General features: G+C 41.8%; 2 protein-coding genes across 4 annotated transcripts; one reads left to right on the top strand and one right to left on the bottom strand.

Moving 5' to 3' along the window:
- The first annotated feature begins 528 nt into the window (after positions 1–528).
- gps2 (G protein pathway suppressor 2) lies at positions 529–6,582 on the top strand. Its single transcript, XM_031727164.2, has 11 exons — positions 529–705; positions 1,107–1,224; positions 2,911–3,020; positions 3,118–3,230; positions 3,314–3,393; positions 3,476–3,555; positions 3,658–3,829; positions 5,094–5,171; positions 5,263–5,339; positions 5,523–5,618; positions 5,808–6,582. Exons 2-11 carry the CDS (start codon positions 1,131–1,133, stop codon positions 5,898–5,900), a joined length of 993 nt encoding a protein of 330 aa, XP_031583024.1. The 5' UTR covers positions 529–705; positions 1,107–1,130; the 3' UTR covers positions 5,901–6,582.
- On the bottom strand, positions 6,581–15,352 carry LOC116310390 (eukaryotic translation initiation factor 5A-1). 3 transcript variants are annotated; one of them, XM_031727161.2, is made up of 6 exons: positions 14,929–15,351; positions 13,454–13,626; positions 12,868–12,972; positions 10,391–10,522; positions 10,209–10,281; positions 6,581–7,363 (listed from the first exon to the last, which is right to left on the bottom strand). In XM_031727161.2, exons 2-5 carry the CDS (start codon positions 13,619–13,621, stop codon positions 10,219–10,221), a joined length of 468 nt encoding a protein of 155 aa, XP_031583021.1. In that variant the 5' UTR covers positions 13,622–13,626; positions 14,929–15,351; the 3' UTR covers positions 6,581–7,363; positions 10,209–10,218. The 3 variants fall into 3 exon arrangements, with proteins under 3 accessions (XP_031583021.1, XP_031583023.1, XP_039465497.1); XM_031727163.2 differs by lacking the exon at positions 6,581–7,363 and having other exon boundaries at positions 7,464–10,281; positions 13,454–13,623; positions 14,929–15,352; XM_039609563.1 differs by lacking the exon at positions 6,581–7,363 and having other exon boundaries at positions 7,464–10,281.
- Between the last annotated feature and the right edge of the window lie 3,478 nt (positions 15,353–18,830).

The following is an 18,830-nucleotide window of genomic DNA, read 5'->3' on the forward strand; positions in this document are numbered from 1 at the left end:
TCTACTAATCAGAGAGTTGGTAGTTTGATCCCTGGCTTCTCTAGCCTACAAGTCAAAGTATGTTTAGCCAAGATACTAAAACCCAATTTGACCTCAGTACATTCATGAAAAGAAAAGTGTTTGGGTGAATGAGACTTGCAGTTAGAAAGTGCTTTGAGTGCTCTAATAGTTGAACAGTTCTGTGTAAGTAGCAAATAACAAAGAAGGTAGTATGTAATGTAAGTATAAAAGAAAAAAAGACAAGTGGAACATGTAATTTACTGTTGTAATTAATGAGGAAATTACTCATGTTTTGCCAATGAAATCAAAGTGGTTAGCCCACATTCGGCACAAGGAAGCTTTGGTGTTTCCTAAGTCATTCCCTTGATAGGAAATCAAATATTTGAACTGTAAAACTGTCAAATCAAGCATCAAGGAAAGAAAACACGACATACACAAAACTGCTTGGAAGTTTCATTTTGCTGACGTCAACGTGAGATTCGCCGCATTGCACTTCAAAACTACAACTCCCAAAGTGCACTTCGAAGCGTGACCGCGTTCTTTGAACCGGAAATGCAACAGCATCCCCGGTCTGGAAATCGCTCCGTCTGTTTATGTTTTGTGGGAGAAGTTTTGATTTTTATCTGTTTTAACCGCTCGAGGTCTATCAAGCTGAAAACCGCCAGACGGTTAGATTCTTATTAAAAGACTCACAACGAAATAAAAGTAAGCTTTTTACAGTTTTATCAGCACAGAATTCAAAGCAGATCATGTAGGATAAAATGCGTAACGCAGTTAAGTGCTCTGCAGCTAGCCTCGCTAGCTAACGTTTGTTCCCGGTTAAGTTAAAATATATAATTTTTGTCAGGGGTTTACACTTGTAAGCTACATCACTTGTAATATTAAATTACTATGCCTTCCGTTGGTGCATTATACTCTAAATATTGTCATGTATTGGGAAGTACAGCTATCTGTGCTAACTTAGGCCGATATCGGCTAGCTAGCGAGGCCTGTGGTTGTTACACTTGTTTGGGTGAGCGTAGATGCACACTTTGATGTAGTTTAATGAACTTTAAATATTTCATCTGACCTTGTCGATTCATTACTGACATTTTGACCCACACCAGCTGGCCCCTCCACTGCCTGTCACAATGCCCGCCCTGCTTGAGAGACCCAAGCTGTCCAACGCGATGGCCAGAGCTCTCCACAAACACATAATGAGGGAAAGAGAGCGCAAGAGACAAGGTGCTCTCTCATTTTGTGTGTGTGTGTGTGTGTGTGTATGCGCTTTAAAAAGTAGTTTAGCCCTAGTGTGTCACAGGGTGTCACATCTGACACCTTTAAGGATTCTTGTAGAAATAAGCAAGCACTGTTAAGATGCTGAGCTGTGTTTGGAAAGGTAATACTCCAGAGCAGCGGTCCCCAACCTTTTTTGCGCCACGGACCGGTTTATGCCCGACAATATTTTCACGGACCGGCAATGAGGTGTCGCGGATGAATACAACAAAATAAAACTAGTGCCGGTACCGAAAAAAAGAAGATTTATTCATAACACACGTGAAAAGACCCAGGAAAACCGAGTTAACGATAAAAACAATAACAAAATAACGCTGAAAACCGATAAAAACCCTGAAAACCATACATTTCACACCTGAACCTCAACTCTCGCGGCCCGGTACCGAACGACTCACGGACCGGTACCGGTCCGAGGCCCGGGGGTTGGGGACCGCTGCTCCAGAGTATAAATTGTTTTTAGCATTTAGCCAATAAAACAAATTAATTAACTTTTCTTGTTCTTTCTTTGTAATTCTGGAAAATTTCACTAAGGTCTGCGTCATCGAGATTAAAGTCCTATGTTTATGCGTGTATTCTTCAAATAATCTATAATAATAATGTATACTTTATTGATCCCCGTGGGGAAATTCCTCTCTGCATTTATCCATCCATGATTGTGATTTACTATGTAATAATACACTCACCTGCTAGTTTGTTAGGTACAAATACATAATCATCCAGTGCATTTACCATATCGACATGGTCAAGACGACCCACTAAAGTTCAAATTGAGCATCAGAATGAGGAAAAAATGTGATTTAAATGACTTTGCTCGAACTATATTACAACCAAGGTGTCACTGAATGCACAACACGTCAAACCATGAAGCAGATGGGTTAAAGCAGCACAGGGCACCGCTCCTATCAGCTAAGAACAGGAAACTGAAGCTACAGTTTGCACAGGCTCACCAAAATTTTGCAATAGAAGATTGACAAAAAACAAAACAAAACATTTGCCGGTCTGATGAGTGTCAGTTTCCACTGCAATATTCAGATGGTAGGCTCACTTTTAGGTGTAAACGGCATAAGAGTATGATTCCATCCTGCTTTGTATCAATGGTGCAATGATATGGTGATTTTTCTCTTGGAACACGGTGGACCTCTTAGGACAAATTAAGAGTCGTCAGCCCTAGTATTGTTGATGAACATGTGCGTCTGCTTCCAGCAGGATAGCACACCATGTCTCAAAACTCAAATCAAATTGAAACTGGTTTCTTGAACATGACAGTGAGTTCACTGTAGTTAAACTACATCCACAGTCACCAGATCTGAATTTAATAGAGCACCTTGGGATGCGGTGGAACAAGAGATTCACATCATGAATGTGCAGCAGCTGTGTGATGTGCCATGTCAACATGGATCATTTCTGAGGAATGTTTACAGCACATCGTTGAATATGTCCAGTGAAGAATTAAGACAGTTTTAAAGGAATAAAGGGGTTCAACCCTATAGTAGCAAAATGTACCTAAAAAAGTGGCTGGTGAGTGTATATGTTATTGCTGTCTGCCTGCAACCTGTTCTTTGGTCATAGATCTAAAAGGCAATCAAAAAAAAGTAGCTACATTATATTCACCTTAATAAATGTACTTTTTTTCAGAGGAGGAAGAGGTGGACAAAATGATGGAGCAGAAGATGAAGGAAGAGGAAGAGAGGAAGAGGACAAAAGAGATAGAGGAGAGGATGTCCTTGGAGGAAACGAAAGAACAGGTTTGAAATGTGACATTTCAGCAAGTCTGTGCTCCCAGCTCTATACAAAACAAAGTCTGTGTGTTCTTACACCATGATTTCCTCAAATAAACATCAGGTGATGAAGATGGGGGAAAAACTTCAGGGACTACAAGAAGAGAAACATCAGCTCTTTTTACAGCTCAAGAAAGTTCTCCACGAAGAGGAGAAAAGACGAAGAAAAGAGCAGAGGTTTCTATATGTACTTCACTTAGTTTGTTGTTTTGTCAGAGGATTGTTAATTGTCGGTTAATCTTTTTGGTCTCCTTCTTTAGTGATATTACAACTTTGACATCAGCGAGCTACCAGCAGAGTCTGCCCATGCACCCAGGACAGCACCTCCTCGGCATTCAAGGCGAGAAAAGTTCCAGGTTCTGCGCCTTGCCAGAGTCGTCATTATTTTTCATATAGTGACATTCTCCTTTTCTCTCCTTCAGGCAATCCAGTCAGCCACAGCAGACCTGCCCCACTGCTCGGAGAAAGGAGCAAACAGCTGTTCCCAGCTGCTGTCCTCCCTGTGAGTAAAAGGAGTGTTCCACTTAAAGAATTCATAAAATATAATACGATCTATATAATATGCTTCTTACAGTGTTTACATGTGCACGTTGTCCTCTTTTAGGCACGCCATTATCAGACGCCTGGCTTCAGCTCAGGCTCCGCAGAGCATGGCCAGTTCAGCGGAGGTCAGGGGGTCCATGAGCCCTACGGAGTGGCTCAGGCTCAGCATCCTTCCAGCTACGCCCCCGGACCCTCAGTGCCAGTCAGTTTCGCAAGCAGCTCTCAGATCAGAGGTAAGATGAGATAAGATTTCTTTGCTGTCAATGTGTACAGTGGTACAGTAAAATTTTGAGTAATGTGTCACAGTGACATGACTTACATCCAGTCATATACACGATAAAAAAAAACTGTATAAGACAGGAAGAAACAGGAAACGAGGGAGTGAAATAAGATGCACATTAGGTGAAGGTGTAAAACAGCAGAGCACAGTACCACGCTGTTTGTGCGTCACAGTTCACAAACACAAATGTGTTATACACTAGTTGTAATTGTGTAAGAGGTCATTTTGTCCTTTAATGTTCAAACAATGTTCTCTAGTGGCACAGTGAACTCACAAAGAAATGAATTATCAGCATCATGTGTGGGATTCCTCCATCTTTACTTGGATTTCAGGAGCTGACATAGAATACAATCTGAGCCGGTTGCAGGCTGCTGTGTCAGGCTGGGCTTGTTGAAGTATAGTTGGGCAGTCCAGAGGGAGGGTATAGCCATTATTCAAAGGTTAAGGAAGGCATTCTAGTAGTTTTAAGGCTATATCCTTATCAGAGTCTTGACAGTAATAAGCATGATACACATAAATATAGCTAAAGTTAAACTAATACATGTAATTGAGTCCATATATGGTTCAGAGAACATTATGTGTGTGAGTGTGTGACCTCTGGTAAGCAGTAGATCATGTATGTGTGTGTCTGTGTGTAGTCTGAGTCATCAAGCTTCATTCTGGGCCTGCTTCAGAGCCCTGTGGGTGTTTGAATTTGAAGAGAAAGGAAAGACTGTCCAACCAATCAGAAGTTAGAAACAGTGCTGGTATTTTAATATGTGTTCATTGGCATAAAGAGAAATGCTTTTGTTGAGCAAGATGCATGTTTGAGTAGGCTGAGCCCATCTCAGCCCACAGGTACCACCAGTCTTAGTTGATTTTGATTGACATAGACGTGTACATCGTGTTTATACAAATCAACTATGAAATCATTTCTCGCACAGTTTGAAACTCTCCGCTCAAACAGTCTAAGCTCTAAACTGACAGTCCAGCCGACAGCTTTCGTTTGTTCAAAGCAGCCTGATTTCAGCCGAAAAATAAAATCCCCCACTGAGTGCGAAGTCATTTTTCTTTAAGCTTGCATTTTTCAAATGTGGATGCACCGTGGAGTCAGCGGTATGCTATTCAGATGCTCCCGTGTGGCGTCAGTAATGTCGGAAACCCGCTGATTGATCATTAAAACAATCAGATCACAGTGAGATGTATTGATTGTAATGACTTTGCCTTTTTCCCCACAGGCGCATCTGCATTTCAAGCAATGCAGTACCTCCCTCACCAGCAGGCTGGTTACCCTGTTCACTTCACCTCCCAGCAAGGTGGGTTTCACTGCTGTAAATTATACCTATGTCTAATTCCACGATCTACATAAAATTCAGAGTTGTAAAGTAACCTGACCATCTTCTGCAGGATACATCCCTGGAGCAGGAATACCCCTGCAGAAGCAGCTGGAACATGCTAACCAACAGTCGGGCTTTACTGACGCAGTAAGACCATTTCAGCTTTAGATGCTGCGATGCAGAAACAGCAGATGTTGCTGGAATATTAGATTATTTCCTGCTGTTTCTATTCATATTAGACCAAACACAAAAATAAACTCTGTGACATGTGATCGTCTAAATAACAGAAGTTGTTCCATTAGCTGATCAGTTTTCCTTCTGTCATGTCAGAGTGGTTTGAGGCCCATGCACCCCCCAGCCATGCATCCTTCCGCCCCAGGTCTGCTGCCCACATCGTCGATGGCGGTCCAGATCCCTACTGCAAAGGTGAACCCCCAAAACACACACACCATTTGTTTTTCATCCTGTGTTATGGGGCCAAGTAACTTGTATATTACTTGTTTTTCTTCTAAACATATTCAGTATAAGTAAAGTCTGAGCTGCTACAGTGTTTATGTTCATTAATGTTCTGCTTCTTGTCTTTCTTCTGATCATGGTTCCTCTTTCCTTCCCCAGGCTCCGTTCCAGAGCTCTCCCCAGAGCGCTCCCCGTCATAGCTTCCTGCCCCACAGCCAAAGCGGGCAGAGGTTTTACCACCACGGCAAGTAGATGATCAAACTCACCGGTGCTCAGATTTCAGAAGTTCACTCAAGATTCTGGCGATCCTGTTGGCGCTTAAATAGCTTTCTTTTTTTTTTTTAAGTAGGCTGGATTATGCCACATGATCTGTTTTATTCTTTGTATAGTTTGGTTTTTTTTTTAGCTTTGTTTTAATGTTGTTAATAAGCTACTAAGCAGCTCTTCAACATATGTGCTCTGAGCTTCAGACTCATATTTTACTTCAATTAATGTTGTTATTTTACCTGCACTGTGAAGCCATCACCGAGGTGCTTATGTGCGTTTAACTGTTAGTAACACTGATAAAAGCCAGACTACACGGTCCAGAGCCGGTTCTTCAGTGACACCAGGGGAGTGTCCAGTGTGTCTGGAGTACCTTTGCTCACTATCAAGTAGCAGGAAGTAGAGGAGAACTTGTACAGTATTTGGATTAAATTGATGTTTTTGCTCTGTATCTCTCTCTCTCACACACACACATTGATGAACACTACTACAGTCTAAATACTCCAGATTAACTAAAAGATTGTTTCAATGTGTTACCAGAAAGTAAGAGAACCATTTTCTGTCTCAAGTGTTTCCCATCATCCCTCACAGCTTCAATCAGGTTTAGGTCTGGTCTATTTTTTTAAGCTTTTGCTTAAATGTTCTTAAATAAACAATAAGCAACAGCCAACAGTTTGTGTCGTCTTTATTTGTTTTGGCCAAGAAGACATTCTGCACAGTTTGGACTGGCTGTATGAACACAAAGTAAGGACACCAAACCGCCACGACTCGTCCGCCTCCCGAATCACTGCTCGCAGTTTGAGAGTACGACAAATAATACTCCAAACAGTGAAGTGAAATGGAGTTTTGGCTAGCAGACTTTAAAACAGAAAAAAGAATTTCTCCTTGAAGAGGATTGGTTTCTTGTTTCTCTTTGACGCGTCTCTCTAAACCTTTAGACAAAAACACGCTGAACCTCGGTGTGCCATGTCGGTAAAAACCCAAACTAAGGATGATAAAACGGCAGGAGGGGGCGGGGCTTGTTCAGGACCCCGGTGCTGAAATGGTGACATACAGAAATACAAAATCGAGGCATGTATTTACTCCTGTATGGCACACGCTCAGCAAGCCTCAACAGAACAATGCAGGTGTGGAGTTGAAGCCCTTTATAAATCGGGGACAAATAATAATAATAGTCATGACTTTAACAGCTCGCCCCAGAAGGGAAGTAGCTACTCAAACATACACCACCTCCATCTTTAGTGAGACCTACCACTACGCCTGGACACGTGTATGTACATGGAGTATGTTTTTTTTTAACTGTTTGACATTTCCAATTATTTATTAACTAATTGAACCCGAAGCAGGGACAGAAAACAGTGAGAGAGGGAGAGTATGAAAAACAAAGAGGGAGAATAACTGACGAGGCAATATCCCCTCCTTTCCCCAGGTCCAGTGCATCTCGATTACCCCTGAAACAGAATTGGAAAAAAGGGAGGGAGGAATAAGAAGAAAGAGGAAAGGAGAAGTCAGGAAGGAAGATGCTTAAGAAAAAAAAAATATATATATATATATGTCCTTAGAGATGTACTTTAATGAGATGGTTTAACTGGCCTCTGCAGAGGAAACATTGCACAAAAAACAGTGACTTTATTCTACAGCCCACAGTGTGGAGGCGAATTACAGGAAAGAAAGTGCATAAAACAGGTTTGACCCGACAATTACAACAGGGCTGCGAGCTGCTTCTTAAGAAACACAGGAAGTAACAGGCTGTAAAATAAAGTGTAACCCACAGGAAAAAGATAAACACTGATCAAATATTACAATATTAACTTTCAGCTTTTCATTTATATTTCTACATAAGAATGATACACATGCTCTTAATAGTGTTACCGTGAAACACAAGTTTGACAAACTTGTATATGTTTTCCTCGGGTTTGTGGTGTTTTTTATCCATCTAGATTGTTCTGGCATGAGTTGCCCAGTCCTGGCTGTAGAGATGACCTGAATGTAATGATCATAGTGCCAAAATAATGTATTTATATAAGCCAGCAGTAAAGTATCTGAACAGAAATTATGACCTGGCTATGCGTAAAAAAAGTCAACAAGCCTCGATGTGAGCAGTTTAATGCACGGACTATTTTCTGAGGTTCCAATTTGAACACTGCGACCCACGAAGCATGCTGTGTTTGCAGTCAAACCTGATCACGGTGTGACGGCAACATGTTGATGTTTCCACGAAGAATGGAGTTCCCTTAATTCAAAGCAAGAATGCAGATCATATTACTGCAGCGAAGCAGCTTAGTGTCTGCTTTGTTTTGGCTACAAGGTGGCCGTGTAGACACCGCTACACAAAGTCTACTCCACGCACACAGATAATTATTATTTATTTTATTTTAATTACATTTCTCTACAAGTACATTCTGTCTTGTTTGTTGCAGGTGAACTTCGCTTAGCTGGACTGTTAAAACTGATACTGATACTTGGTGTCTTAAAAATCCGATATTTCAATATATCGACCAATTTTTTTTATTTCACACACACGAAACATGTTGTGGTTTATTGTTTTTAGTTTATCAACGTAGTTTTTATTTTTAAGTTTACTGTCTTGCTTACGCTTTGTCCAAACTGCTCGAATCAGCTGCTTGCAGTATGCAGCATACTGTTTGCGAGTTCAACAGTGCCCTCTGCTGGACACACTTTGCAATATCAACATTCGCAACATGGTTGTAGAGTGTTTCTCCCATCTCTTTTTTACTTTTACTTTTACTGATAGCAAAATAACTAATAATGGCTGATAAAATACCAGCATATCACCATATTATCAATAAATCAGTTGGCCTGTAGTTACGAGCACCGCTTTTGTGCTCCCCCAGTGTTAGCATTAAAAACCCTGTGATGTAATTGCCTCATTGTTTTATCTGTTAGCTCAGTAGGAAAATAAATCAACCACCGAGTGAGAGATCAGGAGTTCAATTTATCCTCAGTGTGTGTCCTATTTCTTGTTGTTCTGATCGGTCTCTCAGTTGGGAATGTTTTGTTTTCCTTGACAAAAGGATAATATGAAACATTGTCGACCTAACTTTTTCTTGTTATAAAGTCTAAGAAGAACTAAGAAGTATGTCTAGTGGGCGGATAACTATTTTTCATCCAAGACTAAATATTAAGAAACACCAAAATGTTGACAAGGAAAGAAAGAATGCAGATAGCTAATTAGCCAATTATTAATAACTGCATCAACACAGGAAGAAATCTGCCAGTCGTGCATTGCTTTATAGATTTAACAAACTCCAGTTGCCTTGGTAACGTAAGGTATTTACTACTAGGATATATGTCAATCAACAGTATCCAGTAGCTCAACAGCTTGCTATGACTAGCTAGCAGTGGGCTACTTCTGACAGCTAAGCCAAGGCGGGAGGATCAGTGTTTACAAGGTGCCCCTAGTTCGAGCGTCTCACCTCAGGTACAGCCACATGTCCTTCTGCACAGCACGGTTGTAGTTCCAGAGAAACAAAATAGTTCCTACATGAAACTGCTCACAGAAAGGTAATAACATTTTTCTATTCTTTTTCTTTCTTTCCTTCAATGATGTGTGTTAGGGGACGTAACACACTGTCATGGATTCTGCTGACTTTTTAAATTTCTATTTTTTAGTGCTTTACAGCAAGCAGAGGGGCATTTAGTTCCACTGTACGATATCTCCAAAACCAGCCAACTCACGCTTAAACAGCCTAGATTCATAAACAGCACTACCGGTGGAAACACATATTGGATTTGGGGTGAAACTGTTTCTTTAAAGGGGTAGGCAAATCCACCAGGTCACCCTGCTCTGTAACCACCACCTCATACAGTATTAAATTTAAAAAAAAATTTGCAGAATTTGTTACATTTTGTCAAGTGACATCACTAATATATCCAGTCCAAACAAGTATATAGAGAAAAACACGCATTCATATTTAAAAACATGGATATTTCCAGTATAGTGCATATTTGTAATTGTAAATAATTGTAAATAAGGTCATGTTTATTTATTTTTAATAATAGCAAAGGCCTCAGCCTCGGATCTTGATGTCCAGAGTTGCCTTCCCCTTGCTCCACTGACGTACAACATCTGTACATGGCTTCACACACACATCGCACTGGCATGGAGCATGCTGGTGGTTCGTGGTGTAATGACCGAACTCACGCGCATACATAATTTTACATGAGACACACTCATAAGCGCACACACACTTGTCTTCAGGCAGGCTGGGGTCAGGGCGGCGGTTGCGGGTAGAGAACAGCTGCGTGCTGCCACAGCTGCAGCTCTGCATTTACCTGCACGGGCTTATTTCCCCAAAGCTTTGATGCCAATCGCAGCTTCTTCATCCATTGCATTTAGGACGGTGATCTGAAAGAGCAGAAGTTCTTATGTAAAGTGCGATCATTTAAATTCGCAACGAGGCAGCCGTGGAAGCTGTCCGGTATCAGGCGCGGGAGAAAAAGGCAACCGTGCTCACCAGGATCTCCTCTCCGGCTTCATGCTTGCTCTCTATCTCCTTTCCCAGGTCTCCCTCTGGGATCTTCAGGTCCTCTCTCACCTCTCCACTGTCCTGGAGCAGAGACAGGTAGCCATCCTGGATCCCGATCAGCTGAGAGAGGGCAACAGCAAAAAAACACAGTGAAAAAAAAGAGTCAAAAGACTCTAAATGAATTAGGAGCTTTAATCACAGCGAGCTGTGATACATGCAGGCTTTATCATGTTCATCTTTCTGTTCCTTAATTAATTAACTGTAGTTTTGTTGTCAGTTTGTGAGCTTGAGTATACTGCTGCACACAACATGTTTTAATCCAGCATATCTGATCAACAGCGGCAGCACTCAATACCCTTTCTGGTCTCTGCACAAATATGATGTAACCTAGTTTCCATCTGTATGTGATCGGTTTGAGGTAAAAAAGAGGGTTTAAGTCTACATTTGAAGAATCATTAGAACATGACAAATGGTTATTTTTCTTTTACAGTATCTTCTTTTTCCTCTCCTTTGACTCCAGAGAGAAACACCTGACTCTGATATATGCTCCCCTGTATTCATCTTCACCTGGTGCTGAGCATGGCTGCTGGATTACAGCAACATTTTCATTGATACTGAATATCTAAAATAATAACTCAAATGTCTTTTTGATCACGATATAATAACACAGAACAAATAAATGAACTAAACAAACCAGAGCTTGATTAACTGCCCAGCCTGAGCATTGGGTATGTAGAAATGGCTCCTTTTTAGCGCTTATACCTGAAAATAATGCTGATGGGAGCTGAGAGACTGAGCCGAAACTGTAAAGCTGCTGCTGCAGAACCAAAACAAGATGCTGAAAGATGCTAAATAGCTCCATAGTGCATACAAGACATCAGTCAGTGCATTGTTGGAAAATAAAGTTTTCACAGGACTATGTGGCCCAGCGCAAACGTCACTGCACTCTTACTGCTTCCATAAGGAATTAAGAGGGTAACAAGCATCAGATGCTGATAATGAAATGCACTTGATTAACTGATCATCAGCAAGTTTGAGAACTTCTATAAAAGCAGACGTTTTCAAACTTTGCAGATCTAGAGCATTTAGGTGTGTGTTAACACAAAACCACAGTCGTCTCAGGACATCTGTCTGACAGCTAAAGCTAACCTGGGTCATACTGCAGAACAATGATCATAAGCGTTTAAATCTACAACAGAATGAGTGAAAAAGAAAATAACTAAGGTCAAAGTTCACACCGAAACTTGACTGAAATGCTGTTGGAGGCTAATAAATCTGAAAGAAGTGAGGTAATGTTTTATAGAAGAGAAAATTCCTCTGCAGTGATCTGAAAGACTAATAAAATCATACAGACAATGATTACTTGTTACTCCTGGTAAAAGCTGTTTCTACAAGCTATTGATTCGCAGGGTGCACTTCAGGGAGTACTGGGAAAACTTTCTCTGTTGTAGGTGGATACCCAGATTAAACACGGCCAAAGTTTAAGTAAGGAGGTCAGTATATGGACAAGTAATCCATGTGAGCTACTGGATCACATGCTTTTCAAACCTTCTGTTTGCCAGTCACAGCCAATCGGAAAAGAAGAGTTTTTAAATTAAATTAAAAGGACACCGTAGGAGAGTATAAGATAAAAAGGGATCGATGTAAACTCTCAGTCATGCAAAGCTACTACAGCAGAATCCCAGAATGAAAATGTTTTTGTGGAAATGAGCTTAACGGGTTTTAATTTTCGGGGGATTTCAAAGTCACCTAATCTAAACTGGGTCTTTTCCCCCAGTCCACACTTTGGCTTGTCACAGCAGGTAAAGCAAAAGTGTTACTGCTAACATTATTGATGGCCTGGTTCTATTTTTAGACACCGGGAGGTCACGACAGTATCAGTGAGCCAGCATGCACAACACCGGCACCCTGAAACTGAACCAACTACAGCAAATTCGGCCTCTTCTCTCTTTGACATATCCATGCGGTGCGTTGATGCTTTCAAATGCGCGGCTGCGTAACAAAGCCGTGGGGTGCTGTTTTCCTTCCGTGTGCTCATGAAAGATTAACAGGATATTAAAAGACGTCATTAACGGCAGCATCTCCTCTTTCCTTCCCCGCGTCCACGTCTTGCAAATCTTCCCCCCCCAATTGCTACCTAACTGCCGACTGTCCTCGAGCAATCGGAAAAATTGTATCAGAAAATCTTGTGCTTATTAAACAGCGACACACATATTTGTGGTTATTGCTGTGCTGTCAAAGGCGGGGATGTTGATTTCCCGGTAATGACAAATAACGCATTCCTAATGATCAAATCAAAGCTTTCACAGAGGCGAGGAGAAGGAAAGGCTCGATTTCTAATGTCACACGAACATTAACACAGCGTGACAGAGACGTCTTATCAAAGACGTCGCTTTGAGCGGCTTCATTGTGGGAGCTGCAGAATTACTCCTACCAGCATGGGAGCCGCAGCATCTGTGCCTCACCTGGTAATCCATTCTCTTGATGTTGGGGACGTCCATGTTGTGAGTGGAGGGACAAATATCTTCATACTTCTTACCAGAGAATATGTCGATGCCAACCAAGTGCACCTGCGCACACAAACACACACACAGAGGGTGAACAATGTCCTTTCTAATGGGCGTGCAAAGAGAGCACTTCAGCTACCTGCTATCCTCTAAAAGCCATGATTTGCTATAAATAATATTTCCAAGTTTAGTACATGTAATTTTCCAAGTACTTGAAGAGCTGAAAGCTACAACCCTGATGAGGCACAATGTTTTTGAACAGGCTGAAAGCGTGAGTTCATATGCATTAATATTAGTGACCGTGACCTCGTGTCTATTTCAGAGATGAACGGATGACCAGCCCAGCGCTAACTCACCGACTCTCATCGCTAATTCTCCCTCAGCTGAAGCTCCAATGAAAATTATTTCAGAACTGCACTGCATCTATACTGCGTCCACATTGGAGAAGACCTGTTTTATTACAGTCATTATTCTTATTTTGCAGATAGATATGTCCTGGCATGAGAATCCCCTGTGTAATTCTGTACATCAGGAATTTACCGACCTTGGCGTGGCCGTGCTTGCCAGTCTTGGAGGTGGACATCTCGACAATCTTGCAGGGTCGGCCTTTCAGGACAACAAAGCCGTTTTTGCGCAGGGCAGAGCACTGCATGGGGTAGGTGGCGGATGCCCCAGCATCACCAGTCTGGAAATCCAGCTCTGCATCTGCCATGCCTGCTGCAGAGGCCAAGAAAAGGAGAGTAAGGAGGTGTATATAATTAGCATTTCAGCTAAAAATGAATCCACTTTTAATCTTTACCAGCTTAACCAGTCCTACCAACACTAACAGCTAGAAGAAGGCGGATTGGTCCAAGTAGCGATGCTGGTATCGGTATCAGATCGATACTAGGATGACAGGATCAATAGTTTGTTTCTGTCTGTAGTGTTACTTCAAACATGATTATGAATAATGCCTGAATCTTTTTGTGCTGACTGTCATGTCTATTTTATTTGAGCCTATAGCGCATTTAGACAACGGAAGTTGACCCAAAGTGCAAAATGCCTATGATCCAAACCTGAATAAAGAAATACTGATCATTTACGCACAATTTCTTACGTTTAGCTCACGAATCCGAACATTTTAACTTTGGGAAATCTTTCTGTGCGTACAAATGTCTAAAACTACTCCTCTCGCATTTGAAATCCATAAGTAAATCAAAGAGGCGTCTCCGTGGGGTGACTTATTAAACCCGCTTGTTGTGAAGCAAAATAAAAAAATGTTTCGGTAAGTCACACCCCGGGTGGTAAAAGTCTGTGTGCTCACTCCGCAGTGTGCAGCCGACTGCGGCCTAGAGCTCACAGGACGTGCCACGGCCCGTCGGCTGCAACGTCGCTGTACCCCCCCGTATCCATGCGCACTGGCAGCTGCACTCTGGCCGAGGCCCTCCAGATGAAGGCGGACAGACCGCATTTTAAGACCCTTAAACCCTCCGCACCATTAAGGAGAGCTTCTGCATTACAGTGGCGCTGGGAGCCCACACGCCCACAGACGTGGAAATTTGACTGAATGCTGTGCCTGTACCTCACAGTAATGACTAAGCTAATACTCGCCATGGCTACGGCGGGCAGCAGCAGTCTGAGGAGACGATGCCTGCGAGTTTTTAGCCAAGTTTGTGCGCTGACTGTGAGAGTTCACAGAGGCGGTGTCAGAGTCTGCTCTGGTTGACAATTTCAGCAGTGGCTTTTTTTAGGATTTGAAGAGCAAAATAAATTATAATGATAATGGCTATCTTTCGCTCTTTTCCCCTCCAAACAAGAAAAAGGGAGGAAAGCGTCAGTGTAACCAGACTGTTGCAGGATGTGATGGGTTAGCGGAGGGCGTGTTGGAGCTTTGGGTAATTAGGCTGCTGCTGGCAGCCCGAGGTTGGGGTTAAAGGGACTATATCATAACAGGGCTTCGGACGGACATGTGCACAGGATAACTGATCTGCTCAGGCGCAAACACGCCCCGTCTATTGGATGTTTTGATTAGGAACTCACCCTAGTGATAATGGGTCTCCTCTCCTGTGTCACTTATCAGCCTTTCTCCCCTTATTCCTCCTCCTCCTCCTCTTTTGCCTCTCAGTGTCCGTGCTAACGGGTCGTCTGGCCCGGAGCCTGTTTCCTCCTTGGTGGCTCGTTTGCGAAGTCCCCCACTGTCTCTCTTTTTTTTCCTCCAAACAAACAAACAAAAAGCTATTCGCTACCTCCTTTATTCCGCTTTCATTCCGGGTCTTTTAGCACACCTGTCCTGTCCCAGAGAGCAGTTTACCTCGTAAAGAGGTACACCGCCGCTAAACTCAGCCGCCTGGCCCAAAAAGAATCAGAGCCCTACACCCCGCTATGTATGTACTGGCTGTACCCTGCACTCCACCTTCTCCGTCTCTTCCCTCATCCAGCTCCCCACCACTGTCAGGGCATGGGGATAAAAAGAAGTCTAAACTGCCCGCTTCCCTTTGGCACTATCAAAATAAAATCCCCATCCATGTTATTGCGTCTTTATTGCGCAGTTGTGACCGTTTTTCCAGGGTTTTTAAAAATAAAATACAGCCTGAAGTTTTTATTTTTATTTTTATGTGATTCTAATGTTTGCAGATGGAGAGAGGGCAAAGTGAGAGCTCGTTATCCAGTAACGTTAGCTAGCAGTGGTTAATTAGTTACATGCAGTTTAGAATAGAGTGTATACTGCAGTGTAGCTACAGTGTAGCACATTCAATGCAATGTCTACAGTATTTATGGCAATACACTGATATTTCACATCACTGCATGAGCAAGCCTTCTTGATAGGAAAAATATAATAATAATAATAATAATAATAATAATAATAATAATAAAATAAGTCAGGCTACACTTCAAAACTAGATCTGTTAGAGATCTATTGTGGGCTAACTGTAAATGTACTGTCTGATATGCAGTACTGTGCAAAAGTCTAAAGCCACCCCTCATTTCTTTATATTTTGCTTCCACTGAACCACACTCTTTGAACATACCTTAAATGTGGTCTTGAGCTAAAGTTCTCCCGACTCTCTGAAGGTCTTTTCTCTTTGGTCATTGGGTGCTTTTTAATTCATTTTCAGAGGAGTGTTTTTGTTGTTGTTTTTCAAGCCACTTCACACTGACCTATGAATCATTCAGGCATTAAAAGGCACCTAACAGACAAACTTAGCAAAGATTGTATCTTTAGGGACTTTGTTACAAGCAGCCTGTAACAAAAACAGAATTTATTTTTAGCTCCACAAAATCGGTGTGTTCTTAAAAAAAAATGGAGGAAAATGAACAAGTGGAGGACAAAAGAAGAAATGGGCTGAAAAAAACTGTCTACCAAAAATGAGAGTAGGGGAGACCGGGGATAGTTGTAACATTTTTGACATTTCTGTCTGTAAATTGGAGCTCTTTTAAGGTAGTGGATTCAAAATGTAATGCAAAGTATTTACATGTCTCTGCTATTAAATAGTGCAGCTATTTTCTCTGCAGCACAATTACCCATTGCATGGTATGGTCTCAAACACAAAGAGTGAAATGTTACAATTAACCCCATAGTCTGGGTTAGTTGTAACATATCATGGGGTGAAATGTAACACAATGAAATAAGGGTACTGACAAAACATTTACATGTAATCCTTTTTATGCAACACCTGAATGCACTTAGAGCCATTTATGCAGCTGTGTGTGTGACAGAATGCAGTAATCTAGCTTTTGAACATATTCCAACCCCCCAAAAAAGGCAAATTATGGAATTTTCTGCAACTGAATATTTCATTAATTTTGGTTGGTCTTCCTTGAGTTTGGCCTCATTGGCTCAGTGGACATTATAACCTACAACTCTTGCACCAACTTTTGAACATAACAATGAAGCTGAAAAAATGTAGCTGTGCACCAGCATCGCAATTCCATTACTTTTTATCATGGCTTACCTTGGTGTGGTTTGCAAAGTGCTTCAGAAAGATGAGGAAATCTGTTTCTTGCACCCATCCTGATTTATTTCCACGACCAGTACTTCCTACTGGTCCATCTCTGACACAGTGGTCTGCATAATGTATGTGTGGGAACACAAACAGTGGTTGTGTTGCCAATGGCATTAACCGCATATACAAAGGCGACCAGTGAACCTCTCTCTGCTGATGTCGTTGCCCCAACTTGTTTAATATAAGTTAAAGTAATAGTGTGGTAAGTTGTAACATCTGCATTATTGTTACAACTAACCCAGACTGTTGTTGTTACAACTGACCCAGACTCCTATAGCCATGACCCAGCTAAGATTACAGCCAACGGCTAAAACATTAGCACTAAAGACCTACACAGAATATATCCCCATAGACATACAAATAACATAATTTAAGTTTGATGAGTTTAACTGCAAAGCAGATAATGCTATTAGAAATTGAAATAAAGTAGAAAAACCTACTTTTTGGCATACAAATTACTTTTTCTCGTGTTAAATTGTCTGTGTTTGACAAAATGTGCTGATTTTTCACATGTAATAGCAGAAATGAATTGGGCATGCACAGGATGAATCACATCATTTGAAACTTAGCCCTGATTGGAGAAATTGGAAGTGTTACAACTGACCCACGTTACAACTATCCCCGGTCTCCCCTACTTATATGTGCTGTATTATCCTGTATGTTTGTATGCGTTTCAATAAATCACTCCAACTATTTCCCATTTGTCTAGCCAAAATACAAAGAAATGAGGGGTTGCACAAGACGTCTAAACAGCACTGTGTATACTGATACAGATACACAAGCACACAGAATAATACGACGCTGATTATTATAGAGTGTGAATCGACCAGATTTTGAACCCTTTTTTCATTTTTTGCTTCTCAATAAAACACCGAAAGCTGTCTGTGCCTCAGTACTACAATACTACAATTCAATGCTACAAATAATATAACTGCTCGTTAAAACGCAAAACCACGTCTCCTTTCATTATTACAATAACACGCTTTTATACTGAAGGGGAAGTTCTGACTTTTCCGGTCTTTCTCTGGCTAATTTATAGCGGCTTGATGCTGCTTTCATACCAATGTCCACGAAACAAACCTCGACAATTTGGTGTATTCTGCGCATGCGTAGCTTTTCTAGCGCAGCATGCATTCAGTCCTGCTCTTATTTACCTTGCCTTACCTTACCTTGGGGTGTAGTTCGTAAACGCTACGACCAATGTGTGTACCAAAGATTTTACAACAGTTTTCAGAGTGCAAAATTTTTTTCCAATAGCAGAAATTATTCCTTAAAACTACCATCTGTTAAATTCCTGTTCCAGAGCTGCAGTGCGTTCATAGGAACATTGCCCACCAGATACACTGTCCAGAAAATACAGTTACATAGAAAAGGGTGCATACAGGACCTTAAACAGGATACAAGTATATCCCCTTATAATTTAACCCAGATCACTGAAAACATTCCTAATCCAGAGAGCCAGTGCTGCCATCCTACGGGCGATCGTGGCTCAAGAGTTGGGAGTTCGCCTTGTAATCGGAAGGTTGCTGGTTCGAGCCCCAGCTTGGACAATCTCGGTCGTTGTGTCCTTGGGCAAGACACTTCACCCGTTGCCTACTGGTGGTGGTCAGAGGGCCTGGTGGCGCCAGTGTCCGGCAGCCTCGCCTCTGTCAGTGCGCCCCAGGGTGGCTGTGGCTACAACGTAGCTTGCCATCACCAGTGTGTGAATGGGTGGATGACTGGATATGTAAAGCGCTTTGGGGTCCTTAGGGACTAGTAAAGCGCTATATAAATACAGGCCATTTACCATTTACCATCCTGCCAGTGTGCCTCTCTGCATTCTGCAATTCCCTCTGTTACTAATTATTACTCTTCTCATTAGCGTCTTTTCTCTGTCCAGAGACCCATGGCCTCTGCGTATCCAGCGAACTATCTCGTTGAACTTGGCAGTTCTTGGAG

This window comes from Oreochromis aureus, linkage group 3, assembly GCF_013358895.1.
Source record: "Oreochromis aureus strain Israel breed Guangdong linkage group 3, ZZ_aureus, whole genome shotgun sequence".
NCBI classification, from domain to species: Eukaryota; Metazoa; Chordata; class Actinopteri; order Cichliformes; family Cichlidae; genus Oreochromis; species Oreochromis aureus.

Excerpts from the sequence above, each read along its gene's own strand:
- gps2 (XM_031727164.2), top strand. The coding sequence starts at position 1,131 with ATGCCCGCCCTGCTTGAGAGACCCAAGCTGTCCAACGCGATGGCCAGA. Across the intron at positions 5,172-5,262 it reads TCACTTCACCTCCCAGCAAG|GATACATCCCTGGAGCAGGA; the intron begins GTGGGTTTCACT and ends CATCTTCTGCAG. Across the intron at positions 5,340-5,522 it reads AGTCGGGCTTTACTGACGCA|AGTGGTTTGAGGCCCATGCA; the intron begins GTAAGACCATTT and ends CTGTCATGTCAG.
- LOC116310390 (XM_031727161.2), bottom strand. The coding sequence starts at position 13,621 with ATGGCAGATGCAGAGCTGGATTTCCAGACTGGTGATGCTGGGGCATCC. Across the intron at positions 10,523-12,867 it reads TCAAGAGAATGGATTACCAG|CTGATCGGGATCCAGGATGG; the intron begins GTGAGGCACAGA and ends GCCCTCTCTCAG. Across the intron at positions 10,282-10,390 it reads AAGCCGGAGAGGAGATCCTG|ATCACCGTCCTAAATGCAAT; the intron begins GTGAGCACGGTT and ends CTGCTCTTTCAG.